General features: G+C 41.4%; 1 protein-coding gene across 2 annotated transcripts in view; it reads right to left on the bottom strand.

The window, feature by feature from the left end:
• Window positions 1-223: 223 nt before the first annotated feature.
• Window positions 224-18,440, bottom strand: part of prkd1 (protein kinase D1) — a 56,424-nt gene continuing 38,207 nt past the window's right edge. The window contains exons 3-18 of one of the 2 annotated variants that reach the window (XM_076299919.1): window positions 18,164-18,295; window positions 17,714-17,874; window positions 13,880-14,117; window positions 12,638-12,715; window positions 11,583-11,778; window positions 11,228-11,351; window positions 10,821-10,898; window positions 10,246-10,534; window positions 6,221-6,273; window positions 5,450-5,522; window positions 5,211-5,317; window positions 4,700-4,861; window positions 3,966-4,064; window positions 2,500-2,767; window positions 784-869; window positions 224-445 (exon numbers count right to left, since the gene is read on the bottom strand). In XM_076299919.1, coding sequence (XP_076156034.1) covers window positions 224-445; window positions 784-869; window positions 2,500-2,767; window positions 3,966-4,064; window positions 4,700-4,861; window positions 5,211-5,317; window positions 5,450-5,522; window positions 6,221-6,273; window positions 10,246-10,534; window positions 10,821-10,898; window positions 11,228-11,351; window positions 11,583-11,778; window positions 12,638-12,715; window positions 13,880-14,117; window positions 17,714-17,874; window positions 18,164-18,295 — 2,366 coding nt within the window. Of the gene's footprint in view, window positions 446-783; window positions 870-2,499; window positions 2,768-3,965; window positions 4,065-4,699; window positions 4,862-5,210; window positions 5,318-5,449; window positions 5,523-6,220; window positions 6,274-10,245; window positions 10,535-10,820; window positions 10,899-11,227; window positions 11,352-11,582; window positions 11,779-12,637; window positions 12,716-13,879; window positions 14,118-17,707; window positions 17,875-18,163; window positions 18,296-18,440 lie in introns of both variants that reach the window. The other variant, XM_076299920.1, reaches the window with a different exon arrangement.

The raw sequence follows: 18,440 nt of genomic DNA, 5'->3' as shown, positions 1-18,440 counted from the left end.
ATAATAAGGAGACTAAATAGGTAGACGTAGAGGTCAGTTAAGCAAGTGGACAGACAAGAGCGGAGGCTTGGGGATGGTAAAATGAAGGGTATGTAAAGAGTGGAAAGAGGCAGAGACAGAGAGCGGGAGAGTCAGAGAGAGAGATAGAGAGAGAAAAAAAGAGAGAGAGAGAGAGTGATGGAGAGGGAGATGAGCGCAGCGATCTGGAGAGGGCACTGGCAGGTCACAGCACGCTAACCCTCTCACTGAGCGTGTCCAGTTCAAGCTCCTCCTCTGGCTCCACCCCCTCGCTCAGGTTACCATGGGGATTGAGGAGGTGGGTCGGGTACTGGAGGCCATTCTGCTGAGCGTAGTGCTCCCAGCGATGGTCATCGCTCTCATGTGTGATGTAGCGCTCGTTCATCCGGTACTCCAGACCCCGCAGGTCCAACCACATTTGATAGTCCTAACAATCACATGCAAACAAATCATTCATCCATATGAACCACTAAATCTCAGATATTGTTATAAGGTGTCATATGCATTACATGTCAGATCATTCAGGCCTATATAACTATGCAAGCAGGTATCAGGAAACATATGTATATCTTTTGCAGTGCATTGTAGATAGTAAATAATAGTTAGTAACCATTATTGTTTCGTTAACACTTACTGCCTTAGCATGGTTAGCATTCGTGTCAGCTGTTTGGCAAAGTCCAAAGCTAGCAGCACTGGGATCAGTATTACCATTACCATTTCTGTTAGCGTCGTTAGCATCGGTGCTCATGATCCACTATGACTCACCTGCAGCCAAGGGTGGCTGAGGGACTTGTCCACGCTGTAGCGCTTCCTCATCTTGACTTGCAGTAAGTTATTAATGAGGTCAATTGCTGGAACAACAAAGCAGGCAGTCAGAGGCCCAGCTGGGCAGAGGGGGAGAAGAGAGGGCCGGCTTGGGTGCTTTTTCAGCGCTGGACAGGACAGGGGATAATGAGCAACGCTAACATCATCTTAGCATTATTTCTGGGGTCACACACCTCTGAGTCGCTGACCTTGAGACCCACTGGATCGTTTGGCATTACACACATGATTGGGCCGCAACAAAAATGGCGCACACACTCACATTACATAGACACACGCACACACACACACACACACACACACACACACACACTCTCTCTCACACACACACACACACACTTCCTTCGTTTTCACTCCCACACTCCTTTTTCTTCTGTTTTCTCTTGCCGGTCTGTCTTCTTTCATGCTGGCCTACGCTTCACTTGCACCTCATTCATTCTATTAGGAGAAATGAATGGAGCACTACTTGTCCACTAAAGTAATTTCCACTCTGTGTCCTGATGAGAATGTTGTTTTTTAAGTTCTGGAAAAGACCAAAATAGCAACTGAACACAGCTCCCCAGATCACCCCCCACTCTTTTTATCTTTTGCTGTTGTGAGCCTCTGTGTTTCTCTTGGATAAATATTTGTGCGATGAGACATGGGAAATTTACACAGCCTAGATAAATACAAACTGCAAGTTGGACTACCTCACAATGAAAAAAACAGACAGGAATCAGGAGACATTTACACACAGAGGACACATAACAAACAAAACACATCATTATAAAAAAATGAAACGCTTGCTGGAGCAAACTCAAATGGTTTAAAAAAGGGTCAAGCCCTGGCCTCTATCCGAACATTTTGTTACAACAGAAAAACAGGAGCAAGCACAACAGACTATCCTTATAAAAAAATAAAAAAAACCTTGGGGAAGGGGCCCTTGATATTTGATTACACTGCAGTTAGGCTGTGCAGTACGACGGACCGAAATGTCACTTCAGTCCATCCACATGCAAACTACTGTCTTTATCCAGATGCTCATGTATTGACCGTTTCAAGAGAGGTCCATTATCAGCATCGTTGTTCCCACAAGGCTTCCGTTTTAACATTCCATATGTTATGTTAATGAAGCGGAAGTAGATTAGGAACAAAATAGAACGTTCAAGCATTGTTTTTGTTTTTCTTGTTGAAAGGGTCTATGCCCACTTTATCTCACCATTGTCCCTTATTCATGCACTAGGCTAATCATCACCTCTGTGGTTTGTCTTCAGCATACACATTTAGGTTGCTAAAAAAGTTTAATGTTATCTATCAACCTTTAATTAAGAAGCCAAAATTATACTGGATTTGTCATTATATGTCTATTTTTAAATAACTGACAACACATCATGAGTGTTTTTATGAAATTATTATTAGTATCATTTTCCAGTTTCTAAATGCTGAATGTAATGTCTGAACATCCTCTGTATATTTATACCCTGTGTTGTTCAGAGCATCCACAGACTCACTACATAGTGCCCTGTATAGTGAATAACCACCATACAGGTATTCACTACTGCTGTGCACTTTGTAGTGAATGAGTGGAGGTCCTTTCCACAGGGACAGCTCTCACTCATACAGGTCATTCTCTGATCTCCAGCACCTTTCCTCTCCATTGTGTTTCCCTAAAGCACTCACCCTCCTGCGAGACCTTCTTCCAGGGGTGGGACGGGTACATGAAGGCAGCGTTCTGGATCTGGTCGTTGATGTCCTCGTCCTCGTTGAAGGGAAAGGTCCCGCTGAGGCTAACGTAGATGATGACGCCCACCGACCACATGTCCAGCGAGCGGTTGTAGCCCTTGTTGCGCAGGACCTCGGGGGCCAAGTACGCCGGGGTCCCCACCACTGAGCGCCGGAACGACTTCTCACCGATGATGCGGGCGAAACCGAAATCGCACAGCTTCACCTGCGGCGGGAGCAAGGACACAACCCATCACTGTGATAATGGAAAAACACCTGCATTCACTGAACAGATGTTCAAAAAGGCGTTAAATACATTTCCCATTGAATGGTGTATCAGAGATTTGGACATGTTTTCTACTTTGTTGATGCTCTACTTGTGTGTCAAGGCTTTTGTGACAATCACCTGCTAAATGATGAAATAAATGGATGAAATCAACTTGATATGTTAATGCTAGCCTTCCATGGAGCAGGTATGGGATTTCATGAAAAATGCATCAGTTGGAACAAAAACACCACTATGCATGCCCTCGTGATGAATTACGAGGCGGCTATTCACATGCAAACAAATGCATATTATCCTCCTTCTTCTCCTCAGCTTCTCCTTGTCTTTATGCAAGCGCTGCACAGACCTAATAAATAGCATCCTGTGTTATCCTCACTTCCCAGACAGTTTAATGATCAGCTGTCAGTGCTGACACTACACCCGGTTACCAGAGAAATTATCACGCGGCTCCATGTGCCTACTATGTTGCTTCCTGCTGGCTCCCTCTCTCTGCGTAGCCTCCGACATTTTGCTAGAGCCGAATTAAGGATGGCACAACAAAAACTGAGACAGCAAGCCAAGCCAGACAGCCAAGCACAAGGGATCCCCCCCCCCCTTTTTTCTTTTTTTTAATCACTTTCTTTCTTTCACATCAAAAACAATGGATTGCCGACAGGAGGGATATACTTTCGTTTTCATTTCGGGGAGAAATATTGTGGCAATACAGTAGAGAACAAATGCAAATGATTTTTTTTTTTAGACGCTTGGGGCTGAGATGTTTGTGTCTAAACAGGGGTGATTCATGGCGGAGTTAGCGCGCCTCCAAAAGGGAGCTCACACTGGAGGCTGACGAGCGCGGATGTGAGAATAATTGGCAGTCTTTTGATTTAGCAGAGACCAAGAGAGAGGAAAAGAGGGAGAAAAACACACACACAGGCACGCACAAAAACACAAACAAATAGAACAAAACAAGACACCATCCACTGAAGACTGAGTCCACCCCACTAATCACTGTTATTCTTTAAAGCAAAGAAAGAGAGAGAAAGAGAAAGAGAGAGATAGATAGATAGATAGAGAGAGACAGAGAGAGAGAGAGAGAGAGAGAGAGAGAGAGAGAGAGAGAGAGAGAGACTGGCGTGTTTATCTACTTGAAGCTTACTTGTGGGAAGGAGTCAGCGGATGCTAGCAGAACATTCTCAGGCTTGAGGTCACAGTGCACAATGTTCTTGAAATGGAGATGTCGCAGAGCCACCAAAATCTGAAAACCAACACATTTGTACTTACACAATAGAACAAACATCATAATAATATACTGTATATACTATATACTATATATTAATAATATACTGCATATTATATACTGTATACACATAGCCTGACAGATGTTACGGAATGTCTTCACCCTACTCCATAGAACAAGCCTACAACCATACTGTATAACATGTATTGCCATAATCATAGACTAAAGAATGACATAAATACATAGGGCATAGGATATGATGTGTAGGATATACAGTATGTCTCTATCATGCATAGGACCTGAGCCCATGGACCTGGCAATATTTCAGTTTCTCTGGCCATAAAATGATGATATGCTAAACATGCATGTAACTACTGAGATTATAATCCATCAATCTAACATATAAATAAAGACCTGACTGCTGATGAGACCAGCTGCTCATCTTTCTGCTTCAACTGTGTCAGGCATTGATAGAGCACATGAGTGCCATGCATTGTATGCAGTTGTATTATCTGTATTCAGATTTGGTTCATCATTTCCATTGAGTGACATATAGAGGCATGCATCCAAGGTAGAAATACAGTATTTCAGATGCAAATACACATGCCTGTTGAAACTGTCTATCTGCAGCTATCTGCAGCTTTGGCACTGACCTGAGTGACCAGGAACTTGGTGATGCGCTCAGGCAGCTTCCCTTTCTCGCTGGACAGGATCATCTCCAGCATGTCGCCATGGAGCTTCTCCATGACAACAAACACACGCTCGGGTGTCTCGAACATGCACTCCAGGTTGACGACACCAGGGTGATGGAGGTTCTGTAGGGTGAAGCAAAGATAAAAAAATATATAATAATTCACCCGCCTTACACCCCCAGATCGATATATCACACCCTGTATGCTGTATGTGCTGCCAACCTGTTTGTATACACTGAACAGAAATAATAAGCATCACTTAGTGCATGTTCTATGTGGAATTGTTAATTGCTGACACCATCATCAGTGGTGTAAAAACTCTAAGTGCTGTACACTGAAGTGAATTCATTTGCAACTTCCACTGACACCGAAACTGTTCAAATCACATAGCCGCACATTTCACATTGCTGTGTGACCCATATGTGTATGTTTGAGTGAGTGATGGAGAAGAACAGGTTCTACATTGATTCACCTGTAAGATGGCAACCTCATTGCGTAGCTGGCTCTCCTGCTTGGTAGGGAAGCGCGACTTGTCGATGATCTTAATAGCCACGTCCCGACCCGTCTTCCTGTGTTTCCCTGGGAAGCACAACTCACAGTCACCTCCATATGTCTTCAACCCACTCTGCCTCTCAACAGTGACTCTCAAAGGAGCCTCAAATCAAATACCCAAAGTCTTTTACAAATATTCCAAATCAAGAAACGCATTACCTCCATAGACAATTCCAAACTGCCCAGAGCCAAGAACTTCATCAGGAAATATCTGATAAACAGAACTGATGTCCTTGAAGGAGAAAAGAAAACAGAGAATGAGTAGGAGTGCTCCAAAGGATTCGTTCATTGCTTGTAAAGTGATTATCTTGGCTTGGTTTGGTCTTGTTTGGCCTTTTTAAATGTTTTTATTTAGACTATTTTTGTTGTTGTTGTTGTCTTTGTTTTGTATTATACTGTCTGCAACAATGTACTCACAGAGACACAAACCTGGAGGCTTGAATTTAAACAACAACCTTGTGTGACACTACCGCATCCTGCAGAAACTGTCATGCTAGCCGAGGTAACCATGGCAACCCCATGGCTATGCAGGAAATAGAGAGTAGACTGGATTGGAGGTATTGTACACACATCTGTGTTTGCCTTACTAGGTGGCTGATGGAGGCTTTGTGTGTGTGTATCTCTATTTTTCCCCCAGCAGTGTGCTTTGTGAGTATATGCCTGTGTGTGTATTGTGGAGTGTTTTGCGTGTATGTGTCGGTGTGTGTATTGTGTGTGTGTGTGTGTGTTGTGGTGAGTATTTTTGCCTCAAGCTGGTAAAAAAACAAGTGGTTTGCGAGAACAGCATATGCAATGTAGGTAACACTACATCATTAACCTGTGTAGTGAACTTACTGTATACAATGAAAATATCTCACCTGCTTCCATACTCATTTTGTGGTGAGGAACAATGGTTATTGATAAGGATGAACACTCAGTAAACAAACCTACCACATTCTCTTGCACCTGGCAGTTGGATACTGAAATGCTGATAGAAACATCTTCTGTGGGAGAGAGAGAGATTTAAAGTGTCGAGAACAAACAGATATTTCATACAACTTTTAATGAATTCTTCTCAGCTGCAGACTTATAAAGCTCCATCCACATTTGGTAATAAAGAGGTATACAAATCTTTTGGTGTTTTATCTTCGCTTCACAATAAAAACTATGAAGAAATCCAACCTTGAAGGCAAGCAAATTTATTGTGAAAAGAAAAACATTCTCATAAATAAATACATATTTTTAACAAAAACATTCTCTTTGCCAATAAAATAGCTCTTATAACATCTCATAAAGTTGGAGAATACAAAGCAGGGGATTGAGAACATTCCTCTTTATATAATATCTCCTGATCGCTCACGCCTCTTTATATAATATCTCCTGATCGTTCATGGTCCATTGTCCTCTCATAGGTCCTCTCTTGTGCATTCTCCTCTTCAGATCACCTACTGGCTCTCTATGGAGTTCAGATCAGGGAACTGAAATAACCATGGCAGAAAATTGATGTTGTGTTCAGTAAACCATTTTGCTTTTTGGAACATTAACCTACTGGACCCACTTTTATAGGGTCTTGGCAGAGGCATCCAGATTTTGATTTAAAATGCCAATAGGTATTTCACAGAGTTCATGATACCAGGAATTCCCAGGAGGACGTCCCCAGGCCCTTTAAATTATAAACAGCCCCAGAACATCACAGACCCTCCACCATACTTAGACTTAAGAATGGGGTTTTTAATCAGTATATTCCTCATGAGTCAAGAGTCTTTTATTGTCATGTGCACACTTGTACCATACAATGAAATTCTCATTGACAATGAAATTCACATTGACACACTCAAATGAAAATAAATTAATAAATACATAAATAAAATAAATAATTAAATGCAAATCAAAATATCTGTTTATGATTTAGATAGATAGATAGATACTTTATTGATCCCCAAGGGGAAATTCAAGACTTTATGACTGCTTCTGCACAAAGAACATTGTGCCTATAAGAAGTGTTATGCAAATATTGCACATAAAAATGTATGGGAGTTCCATAGTGATTAATTCATAAGTGATTTTTAGATTAGGGGAAAACTGCAGTGTGCGTTCACAAGCCTGATGATCAGCCTTGTTGTCCTAGAGTTCACACTTCTGTAGCATCTGCCTGATGGCAGAAGTGTGAAGAGGCTGTTGGGGGTGTGTGCTGTCCCTGATGATGTTGCGTGGCGTGCCCTTCCGATGACCCTGGTCTGATAAATGTCCTGGAGTGATGGGAAGCCCACTGAGATGTGCTGTACTGTACTTATCACACATTGTGGGGCCCTCCTTACTTGAGCAGTGCAGCTACCATACCACACTGTGATGGAACTGGTATGGACACTCTCTACTGTACTCCTGTAGAAGTTGCTGAAGATTGTTGTTGATGACACACCAAATTTCTTCAGCTTACTTCAGAAGTACAGTCGCTGTTCGGACTTCTTGATCCGGTGATTCGGTGTGTGTTGAGTCCAGGTGCTGATGTAAGTGCCAAGGAATTTGAAGATTTTCACCCTCTCTACCTGCGCCTTAAAGCGTAACTTTCGCCAAAATGCATCCTAGGGTGTTTTTGTGAATGTACCCAAGTAAAATTTTCATTTAAAAGCATAATTACGTCCGAAGCGGCACTTATCCGTGTTGTCGTTTTTGAGTCAAATGGCCTTTTGAATGGGAATTGTAGGGGCACTTCTATTTTGATACAAGATCGCGTCAAAATCGCTAATCGCTAACACTAAGAAGGCTCGACACAACATGAAACCTTGATCGAAGTATCATCAGTGTCTCTACACATCAACTCGAGCATTGAGAACATTTTTGGTGCACACAGAGTTTACTAAAACAAAGGTTTTGAACAACTCACTTGGTTTTTCTGCTCACCGCCATCTTGCCAATCAAGGAGTGAGTTGTCCAAAACCTTTCTTTTTAGTAAACTATGTGTACACGAACATTGTTCTCAATGCTCGAGTTCAGGTGTAGAGACACTGATGATACTTCTAAATAATCTGTTACATGGAGGTAACTTCTGATGTTTTGATTGTTGACCCCAAGATGCTTTTATCTGTAGGCCTATCTCTCTGATCCTTAGGAAATATTTTGCTCCATTTGATTGGAACTTTTAATATGGTCATTTTCACTTTAAATATGGCCATTTTCAGGCAAGTACCTGGTTGTATGCCCATTTCCTGACTTACCAAGGTAAATGCACTTTCCCCTTATCTGGATTGTGTATTTTAACTCCCGTGTTGAAAAACGACTAGTGCATTTCATCTCTGTGACTTGATTTTCACATTTACATTTATGCATTTAGCAGACACGTTTATCTGAAGTGACTAACAAAATGAGGATTAGCATTCATTTTTATACCTTCATAAAACAGGTAATCATGGATTGCTGCTTGAGAGTGTATTACTGATTATCCTAAAAACTGATTATACTAAAATAAGTTGGATATAAATAAAAAAAAAAGTTTCAGTTACATTTTGTTGATAAGATGTTTTAGGGTATCCAATTGTGACTTGTGTGTTTTTGCTATTTATGTCTTTATGATGATTTTTCCCTCTCAGAATTCATTTACTTCCTTTCATACAATTCCATTAATTTACTTCCTGCGGGGCTGTAGTAAATTGATCAGAGAACACTGAAGATAGAAGCGTGAATTTGAGCTCCGTTCTGCTCCCACCACACTTTCCTCTTCACTACAGCCTAGCATAGAAAATAACATCTGGACTTGTTAAGAGACATCCACGCCACCTCTTCATAACCAGCCTGATAAAACCTCAAGGCTTGTTTTAAGATACAGTATAACAAACAGCTCCATGTGGAATAGCAAGAATAACACACAAATTGCTGCTTGACAGGACAGTTCCAACATTTTACTATTTAAGTCTTTTAGACTTGATTCCTCAGAATTTTTCTTTTTCAAAAATAATAATTTACCCCTAGACTGCCCTGAAGAAATATCTGATTTATTATTTTTTCTTTCCCAAATCAATATACTAAGAAACTTAGTACACACCTAGCAGACACACTGACTTTACCATTGCCATTGTGTTCCCTCCTGGCACAAGGTAATTTCAATTTGATATGTTCAATGTATTTGATTTCATAATATAGCCTCGTTGCGACAAGCTCTAACACTGCCCCTGAATAGGCCAAATTGAATGGCAGAAAAGCCCTGGTATTAAAGCCCAACTCCCTTTTCTCCCAGAACGGTGTGTGTCTGAATCAGGTATTAGCTCTGATTCAGACCTTTCTGTCTGTCATCAGTCCTCTTTGTCCTGCGTCCATCAAGGTGGTTAAGAAACAGACTGCAATTTACTTCAGCCAGGGTGCACACTGTGTGACCTGATGTGTATGTGGCTTGTTTCAAACAAGGGATAGAATTAGTACACATCTCACCGTAAAAGTTTCACGCACACAGTTTCGTATTTATAACGTAACTTATGGCAAACAAAGAATTTTTATACTTGAGGATTAGCAAAATTTTGTACCGGTACAACTAATATCATTCATGTGCATTTCGTTGTCTTTGCACTTGTAGGCCTACTTTGCACAATGACAATAAAGTTGAATCTAATCTAATCTAATATGACTGAATCATAGCAAATTACTAGTATTGGAGTACAACACCTATTTTCTGTTATATTTTGGACTGAAAAAGTCTACTTGGATCAGCAGCTTTAAATGACCAGAAAACATTCTAGTTAAGTTGGCAGTCACATAGTTTGCAGTTCTCATTTCAAGCGTAATTTGGTTCGTATTTTTATCAAAACCTTTTGGCCACAGCACTACAGAAGTATACCTCCAAAATGTCGATGTGCAGCAGTTTAACCACAGCTCATTATCCAACCTGCACAGCTACCAATTACTGCATCATTAAAAAAAACAGGAGGTCAAGGTGTGCAGGTGTGCAAAAAAAGTGTGGCTTTGGTATGACTGTGACAGTGACTTACTGTGGTGACTGTGGCGGTTGCCATGCGACAGCCCCTTGGCGATGACGGGCATGAGCGCGTGCTGGATGGCCATCTCCCACATGCGTGCCACGTCCTGGCCAGTGCCACTGACCAGCATACTGCCGTGGCTCTCGGCCGCCCTGCCACCCTCCGGCCGCATCAGCTGCTCGCCCACAAAGTAGACCAGCGTCGCCGTGGTGATCTCGAAGCAGTGCAGGTTGGCGCCCTCGGGAAGCAGGTCGAAGGTTTTTGCCGGCTCGAGGGACAGCACCTCTGACAGGGGGATTTCCTGCAAAGACAAGAAGTTGAACCAGTCTAACACAGAACTGTGCTTATAAGCATTCACTGTTAATTGAAATGATTGAATGAGCCTTTTGCAATTATGTAAGCACATAATATAATCTGAAAACTGCCTGATTAAAAAAACAGTGCAAATGATCTCAGCTGGTATTCTGTCTATAATGGAGTGGAATGGAAATGTCTAAGTGTCTCCAAACTTTTAACTGGTAGTGTGTATATATATTATGGATATATTGTGGTTTCATTTTCCAGAGAGCAAGGAAGATTTTGCTTACCTTGTAGTATTTGCTTCCCGTTTCATTTTGAAATAAGGTGATACACTTGCTGTCCAGCCTCCAGTAGTGTCTTTTGCGCTGGTGTGAGAAAGAATAAAAGAAAATGTAAAAACATACAGTATTACATCAGATCATGTGCATGTAGGATGACCATCTGCATGTCAACAGTCCTGTTAAGTCTTCCAATAAAAAAATAATCTCCACACACAAACAGCAAAACAGGGAAAAAGTGTGTGAGCCCAATTCCTTCTTATTGTTGTAACAGTTGAGCACCTGTAACTGAGACTCTGAATGCATGGGCACTTTGACAAGTCGCTACCCTAGAATAATAAGGTTCTATCTGCGTTTTGAGTAGTTCTGAGAACCTTATTATTCTAAGGTATCGAAGTGTAGGGTGCCATTCCTACCAGAGTGTCTTTACTGGTGAAATGCACAAGCCAGCCTTCCTTGAGCACGTTGCTGCTTTTCCTCTTGGTATGTTTGACCGACTGCACCACTCGCATGAGGGGGATGTTGTTACTGGTGGAGGGACTGCAGGGAGAAACAACAAGCCCTCAGCACACAGATCTGAGCCATAATACATCTACTGTATGAACAATGTTTAAAAGATGAGTTGTTATTTTGAACGTGACTAGGAACATCTAAATCTAGATCCCTGCCCCTAATCCCTGCAGTTATTTGTACATAACTGTGGATTAGTTGTGACTGTAGCTGAGTCCAAAGTTTACAGCAGAATCTTCCAGTGAGGCTATGCAGGGTCACCTAATGATCCTGTTGGGGTCATCGGGGTCATGGTCCTGAAGATCTCCTATGTCGCCGTGGGCAGCTTCCAGCAAGGCGGCCGAGTCGGGGGCAAGCGACTCCTCCAGATCGTCCATGAGAGGGCTGTGTCTGTCGCTGTCCAGATCGTCACCCTCCTCCATTACTATGTCAGCCTCCGCCCCCGGGCTCAACAGGTCTGCACAGAGAGGACAACACTGAATGTGTGTGGTGTATGTGTGTGTGTGTGTGTGTGTGTGTGTGTGTGTGTGTGTGTGTGTGTGTGTGTGTGTGTGAGTAGGTGTGCCAAAAATGTAGCTTGTGTATCAAAAGCAAAGGAAAGTCTAAACAATTAGTAAAATTCTGCTCTGTATCAGCTGTGATAGGTTGTCTTGCTGTGTGTGGTGGAAGCAATGTTTTATGTACCCATGGACGTCAAAGCCATATCATCTTTGAAAATATTTTAATCCTATCTGTAAAGAAATTTGATTGGTGGATTCAAATAAAGAATTCAAATGTATGTGTATGTGTGTGTGTGTGTGTGTGTGTGTGTGTGTGTGTGTGTGTGTGTGTGTGTGTGTGTGTACACATCATGCATACATGTTATTTTGTTATTGTTGAGTTGTTCGACCTATACCTCAACTATGGTTTTGACTATCCTCTAATTTTGCCTGTCTGTCCTTTTAGAATTAAAGGGAAATATTTCTTTGGTTAATTGGAAAAAGATGAAATGTGTTCACCCTTTTGGCTTTTAGCATAATGATATAATTTACAATAAGTGACTGAAATGGATCGTATATACTTAAACACAATACACTCACATCTGAAGAGTACATCATTAGAGTAGTTGTCATAGTAACCTATGCCAGTTAATGGATTCTGATTTTTGTACATTGAAAATTAATGCTTTTATGCCAGAAAACAGTTTTTATTAAAAGCATAAAAGGTTTTTTTAAAAAGGCATAAAGACTTTGTATGGACCCTATGCACCTTCACAGTGAATATACCCGATGGTGATACAAAGAATGTTCTCAAAGCAACAGACAAACCCAACTTGCCTCCATTTCTGGATACCTCTCCAAGGCAGTTGTTTGGTACTTTGGGTGCACAGCGTTTATGACAGTTAAATTTGCAATCTGAAACAGAGAGAGACAGGTTTAAAAAGAGAGAGAGAAAGAAAGAATATGTGGAGAAAACAGAATGAAAAGAGAGAGAGAGGTGGATGGAAAAGATGAAAGGTGGAATGAAGAAGAAAAAGAAGATAGAGAGCTAGAATAAAACAGAAAGAGTGAAAGAGAGAGATGTAGAGATGGGCTGTGAGTGGGATCAGACAGCTTGAGAGGTATTGCGTCTCCATTAGATCTGTTGCTTCCAGCACCTCTGACTGCTCACTCTCCTGTCTGCCTCAGCCAGATGTCCTCCTGCTTAGCCTACTCATTTAGCTGCCATACCGCCAAGTAACACACACACACACACACACACACACACACACACAGACCCAATTCTCATGAATATCTTTTGCATTTCCTTCATGAATCCTCTCAAATGCATGTATCTCAACAGAGACCGTCATCATGCGTGCATCATGACTGACAGTATTCAGCCTGAAGAAACTAACACCCCCTCTTAACTTATTTTACACCTGTCTACCTCTGCACATGTGCACATGCCTGTCACTCTGTCCATCAACACAAAACACTCAGAACTCCTCACTGCATTTCACTTCGTAAACATCACTATTGCATTAATAATCTATAGTCATCATCCCGCTTATTCTGTCCTCATGCATTTCTTACTTTGTGAACGTTAGTACAATATTTATAATCTATTTATTGTGCAGCTTATGCAAACCCTGTGTGGAGGAAGTGTTTTATATTCCCAAAGGTGTTGAGCTACCAATGTGTCAATTACAGCTACATACTGTATATATGCAAAATTAATTAATTAACAGATCCACCCACTCATTGCGAGTGTTCTAGTGCAAGCATATAAGGTCAATTTTCATTTGCAAAAGCTGCCAGCATGAGAGATGGGTAAGTTTGTACTAGCAGTCAGCTGGGTTTTAGTGGGTCCGTAACAATATTTATGGGGTAATGCAAACATGCATTTAGACATTTTTGTTTTACATTGTCATTGACAAACAAAGAAGTCCAGTTACTAACCATGTAACCCATTTCACTAACCCTAAGACTATAACGCATCTGAGCTAGTGATGCTAATACATAAAATCAATCACATCGATAGTCATTTTATAATTGAATATTGCTTATTCAAAGGATAGACAAGAGGCTTGGCTGCACCTTTGCACTGCAGGCCTTGGCGGAAGAGGCCCTTGAGCAGTTTTTTGCAGTGCTGGCAGACAGTGGGTCGGGTGTAGGAGTGGATGACGAACGTGTGCGGGACTTTCACTTTGGACAGCAGGATCTTATCCAGCTCAATGGGCCGGCCGATGTACGACTGTGAGTTGGACCGTCCTCTGCCAGGGAAGATGTCTGATGCATTCTTCTGATGGGAAGAGGGGAAAGGATGACATGGAGACTGTGCTAAGATGCTAATAGATCTGAACTAGCTTCAGGGCACTGTTATAGCAACATGGCGCAAACCTAAACTCTTTTTGACTTCTGACGGGTAGCCTATACATTTATGAAGACTGACCCCAAATTGTGTCACAAGGGCTGTATTTCTCAATATTGATGCCAAGCTGATATAAAAACAACAATGACAAACTTTTTGCAAGGAACTGTGTAGCACATTACGACCAATCTTGTTGTAGGCTTTGAAGTATGCAGAGTATATAAAAACTGCATGTCTTTTTATATTAATGTAATAATGGTACTGAAATGCAATTGAACAAAACAGGTTACAAATCCCTTGTTTGTGGACAATGTGACAGCTTCCCTCCCTGTAAGAAGAAAACTAAAATATTTTTGTCAGTGAACACAACTAGGCAGGTCTTGCCACCAACACTTTACCATGGCAGTCAAACATGGAGAGCAAGTGGAAGAAAACACATTTAAATGGAGGCCCTCTTTAATGTGTTAGTGATTGACGTGGAGGTGGATTTTCACTCCCCCTGCGGTGAGTGTATCTGACATCTCACAGGTGTGCATAATCAACTGTTCGATACGCTCGCTAGAAAGCCACGGGATTGATCTTCTCTGCGTGAGAGGAGCTGGGGCCTGAATTAGCCTCATTAGAGAACCTCGGGCCTGCTCAAACTGCTCCACAGAGCCTCCTGAGTCTACAGCTTTTAAGAACAGCTTTTGTATAGATCTGTGAAAAATATATCTTCAAAAAAGTCTCACAATTGTCGAAAACGCAGGACCGTTCCTTCCAATAACTAGATCTTTGAAGGTACTTTTTGGAATCCTTTTCAGCTATCAGATATATTGTGTTTTTTTTTTTTTTTTTTAAGATCTGAAAAAGGGTCAATACAGGAATCCTTTAGTAGGAAGTTTCTATATGGAATGGCTAGGAAACAACACAGAAAAGCATTAAGGTTTCTACTGTATATGGATATATTTCATGCCCCAATATATAGAGAAAAGTATACAAAGGTACTGTAAAACACAACAGCTATCCCATCTCCATCCACTATGGCCTCTGAAACGGCAGTGAATGACTGATCTGGTGGCCTAGTGGAGCGTTGTGGTAGCATGTCTCTCTCTGCAGTGGCAGTTGACGTAGCAGTTGATTCACAGCTTACTCCAGCAAATTAAAATCAGCCTCCCAGTCGTTGCTACACTAAAGTTGACTAAATTAGCACTGATGTCTGACAGCTATTAAGAGGTTCATCCACTTAGCAAGAAATTACATAGAATGACACACTATTACATACAATTACATACTTGTACAGATATGTACCAGTACAGATTACTTGATGTATTCACTGTTTATCATAACAGGAATCCCTTACAGAAATGTTTAGGTTTCTGGCGAACAGTTGCCACAAATTTGCGCATATTTTCACATGCAAATTAGGTTTCTCGCAAACAGTTATGGTAATTTTTGGCAATGTTGCAGCACATTTGCAGCAATGTCATATGCAAATTAGGTTTGTCACCAGAAGTTCACTGGAAGTTTGCCATTAATGCAAAATGTGGTGGCAAATCACTGGCAAACACATTTACCACTAGTGACAAACTTCTCATTGTTGCCAGAACTTTTCTGGAAGTTTGCCTCTAGCGGCCAACATTGTAAAACTTGGCAATATTCTCTAGTGAACTCATTTGTTACCGACAAATCACCCACAAGTTTCCTGCAAATATGCTGCAAACATTTAATTTTTGTAATGGATATTTTAAAGTCAACTGTTACGACTGTCTTGCTTACAGTTCTGTAACACATCTGAAAACACAGAGGGAGGATTATCTGTGAACTTCTGAATGGTTTGTGTGGGGTAAGACAGTACATACCTCTATGCTGGGGCTTACAGGAGACTAGATGGTGAATCGTCACAGCAGTCCGATGATGGGGGAATGAAAAACAGAGAACAGCGTAATGAGTGAGTCAAATACTTTTATAACACACATCAGATTAGCCTATTCCACAGATTATCCCATTTGAATTTGTTTGATTTTTTCAATCCCAATGAATACTGATAATCTGTCATTTTACTGTGGTGTTTTACACAATACCACAGGTTTTATAGAATGCAGAGTCACTGGATAACTAATATACTGTAGTGTTAGTTGAATGTGATTTATATATTCTCAGAATGACATCTCATTCAGAAAGTATACCTAAATTAAACTAAGGCGGAGAGAATTAAAGAGAGAGAATTAAAGCAGAGAAAATAAGTACAGAGTATCAAAAAGCTGTTGCGGTGTATTGTAATAGTATAATAATGTTGTAATACAGTGTTGTTTTGCACTGCAGGAAGTGCCGTAAGCTACTTACAACAGTTCTGAGAGTTTGCCTTCGCTTAATGATACCAGTCATAATATCATAATATGGCATGTAACAAAAACCTTTCAATTCAAGCAGTGAACTCTTCTACTACATTCATGTTAAACCTTCAGTTTCCAAAAATTTGAATTTCTTGGCTAAGTTTTTTTTGCCCCCCTAATTTATTTCAAAAAGTGAATCTTTCATATATTCTAGATTCATTAGATATTAAGTGAAATATTTCAGACCATTTTTTCTTTTAACCTTGATGATTGTGGCTTACAGCTCATGAAAAACAAAAATCAGAATCTCAAAATAGAAAAGAATTTAACTAATCTGACTAATCTGCCTAATCTAAAATAGTTAATTTATACATGATCAGCTTTACTCCACAATTCTCTCAAGGTTGCAGTCATCCTTGTTGCTTGCACAACTTTTCCCACCACATTTGTCCCTTCCAGTCAATATGCTTTGATACTGCACTCTGTAAACACTCTGCCCTTTCAGCATGCCCTTACAAAAATTTGTTTGCGGCAGATATGCAGGAAACTTGTGGGTGATTTGTGGATAACAAATGAGTTCACTAGAAAATATTGCCAGAAGTTTGCCAATGTTGGCCGCTAGAGGCAAACTTCCAGAAAAGTTCTGGCAACAATGAGAAGTTTGTCACTAGTGGTAAATGTGTTGCTACCACATTTTGCATTAATGGCAAACTTCCAGTAAACTTCTGGTGACAAACCTAATTTTCATATGACATTGCTGCAAATCTGCTGTTTGACAGAAGGCTAATTTGCATGTGAAAATATGACCTTGCCGCAAATTTGCGGCAACTGTTCGCCAGAAACCTGACATTTCTGTAAGGGTGACCTTCTATGGCTTACCCTTCTTCTGGAGGGTGTCAATGAGTGTCTTCTGGACAACTATCAAGTCAAAAGTCTTTCCCATGATTGTGGCTGTGTTTACTGAAGACTAAGAGATCAGGAAACCAACATTTTATTATAACATCTTTATTGTAATATTTTGAGAAACTGATTTTTGATTTTCATGAGCTGTAAGCCATTATCATCTACACTGAAACAAAAAATGGCTTGAAATATTTCACTATATATGTAATGAATCTAGAATCGAGAAAGATTCCCTTTTTAAAATAAATTGGGGGAGGGGGAGGGTTAACTTGTAAACTAGTCTACTGAGCATCAGAATAAAAACACTACGTATAAGATTTAGGCGGTCTGGGATGCCCTCACCAGTAAGGCGTCGTCGGAGGTGGCAGGGGATGGTTCGGTGGACACGGAGCGGGTGGTGGTCAGGCCCGTGAGCGAGACGTTGGACAGTCGGCGCTTGCGAATGCCACTGCAGTTGTTGGGGATCTTGAAGGCACAGCGCTTGTGGTAGTTCAGCCCACAGCCTTGTCAAGGAGAGAGTGAAAGGTTGAGGAGAGGGAGGGCTGGAGTACAGGGTTTCTTCATTTCATCTTTCCTCAAAATCAATACAACCCCATAAATGTTGCACAACTACTCATACGACTACACATTTCAGCAAGATGTACACTCTGTGAAAACTGACCCCCAAGGAGAGAGAAAAAGAGAAAAAAAACAGATCAGAGTGTCAGTCAGAGTGACAGAGACCAAGAGAGAAAGAACGAGGATGATTGAGAGACTGATGTCCTGCGGTGAACAGCCCCGTGGTGGTCTTACCCTCACACTTGAGGCCCTGTCGAACCAGTCCCCACAGCATCTCCCCACAGTGGTCGCAGAAGGCCGGAGCGCGGTACGAGTGCACAAAGAGGGCGTGCGGCCGGATCTGGAAGTCCTCCACCGTGGCCGAGGCTGGAAGAACAGGGGGGGGGGGGGGCACAGACAGGGGTCAGCGGGGAGACACAGCGCTGCCCTGAGCAGGAAGGGCCGGCTGTCGACCTCGGAGGGTTCTCCACTTCCTGCTGATCCAACTCTACTTTTTGTATAGGAATTTTAG

The sequence above is a fragment of the Alosa pseudoharengus genome, unplaced genomic scaffold (assembly GCF_046254945.1).
Source record: "Alosa pseudoharengus isolate Yale_2024_CS ecotype anadromous, Long Island Sound unplaced genomic scaffold, YU_APseudo_1.1 YU_APseudo_1.1_scf_22, whole genome shotgun sequence".
Taxonomy (NCBI): domain Eukaryota; kingdom Metazoa; phylum Chordata; class Actinopteri; order Clupeiformes; family Clupeidae; genus Alosa; species Alosa pseudoharengus.
This window is presented reverse-complemented; position numbering and strand designations above follow the sequence as displayed.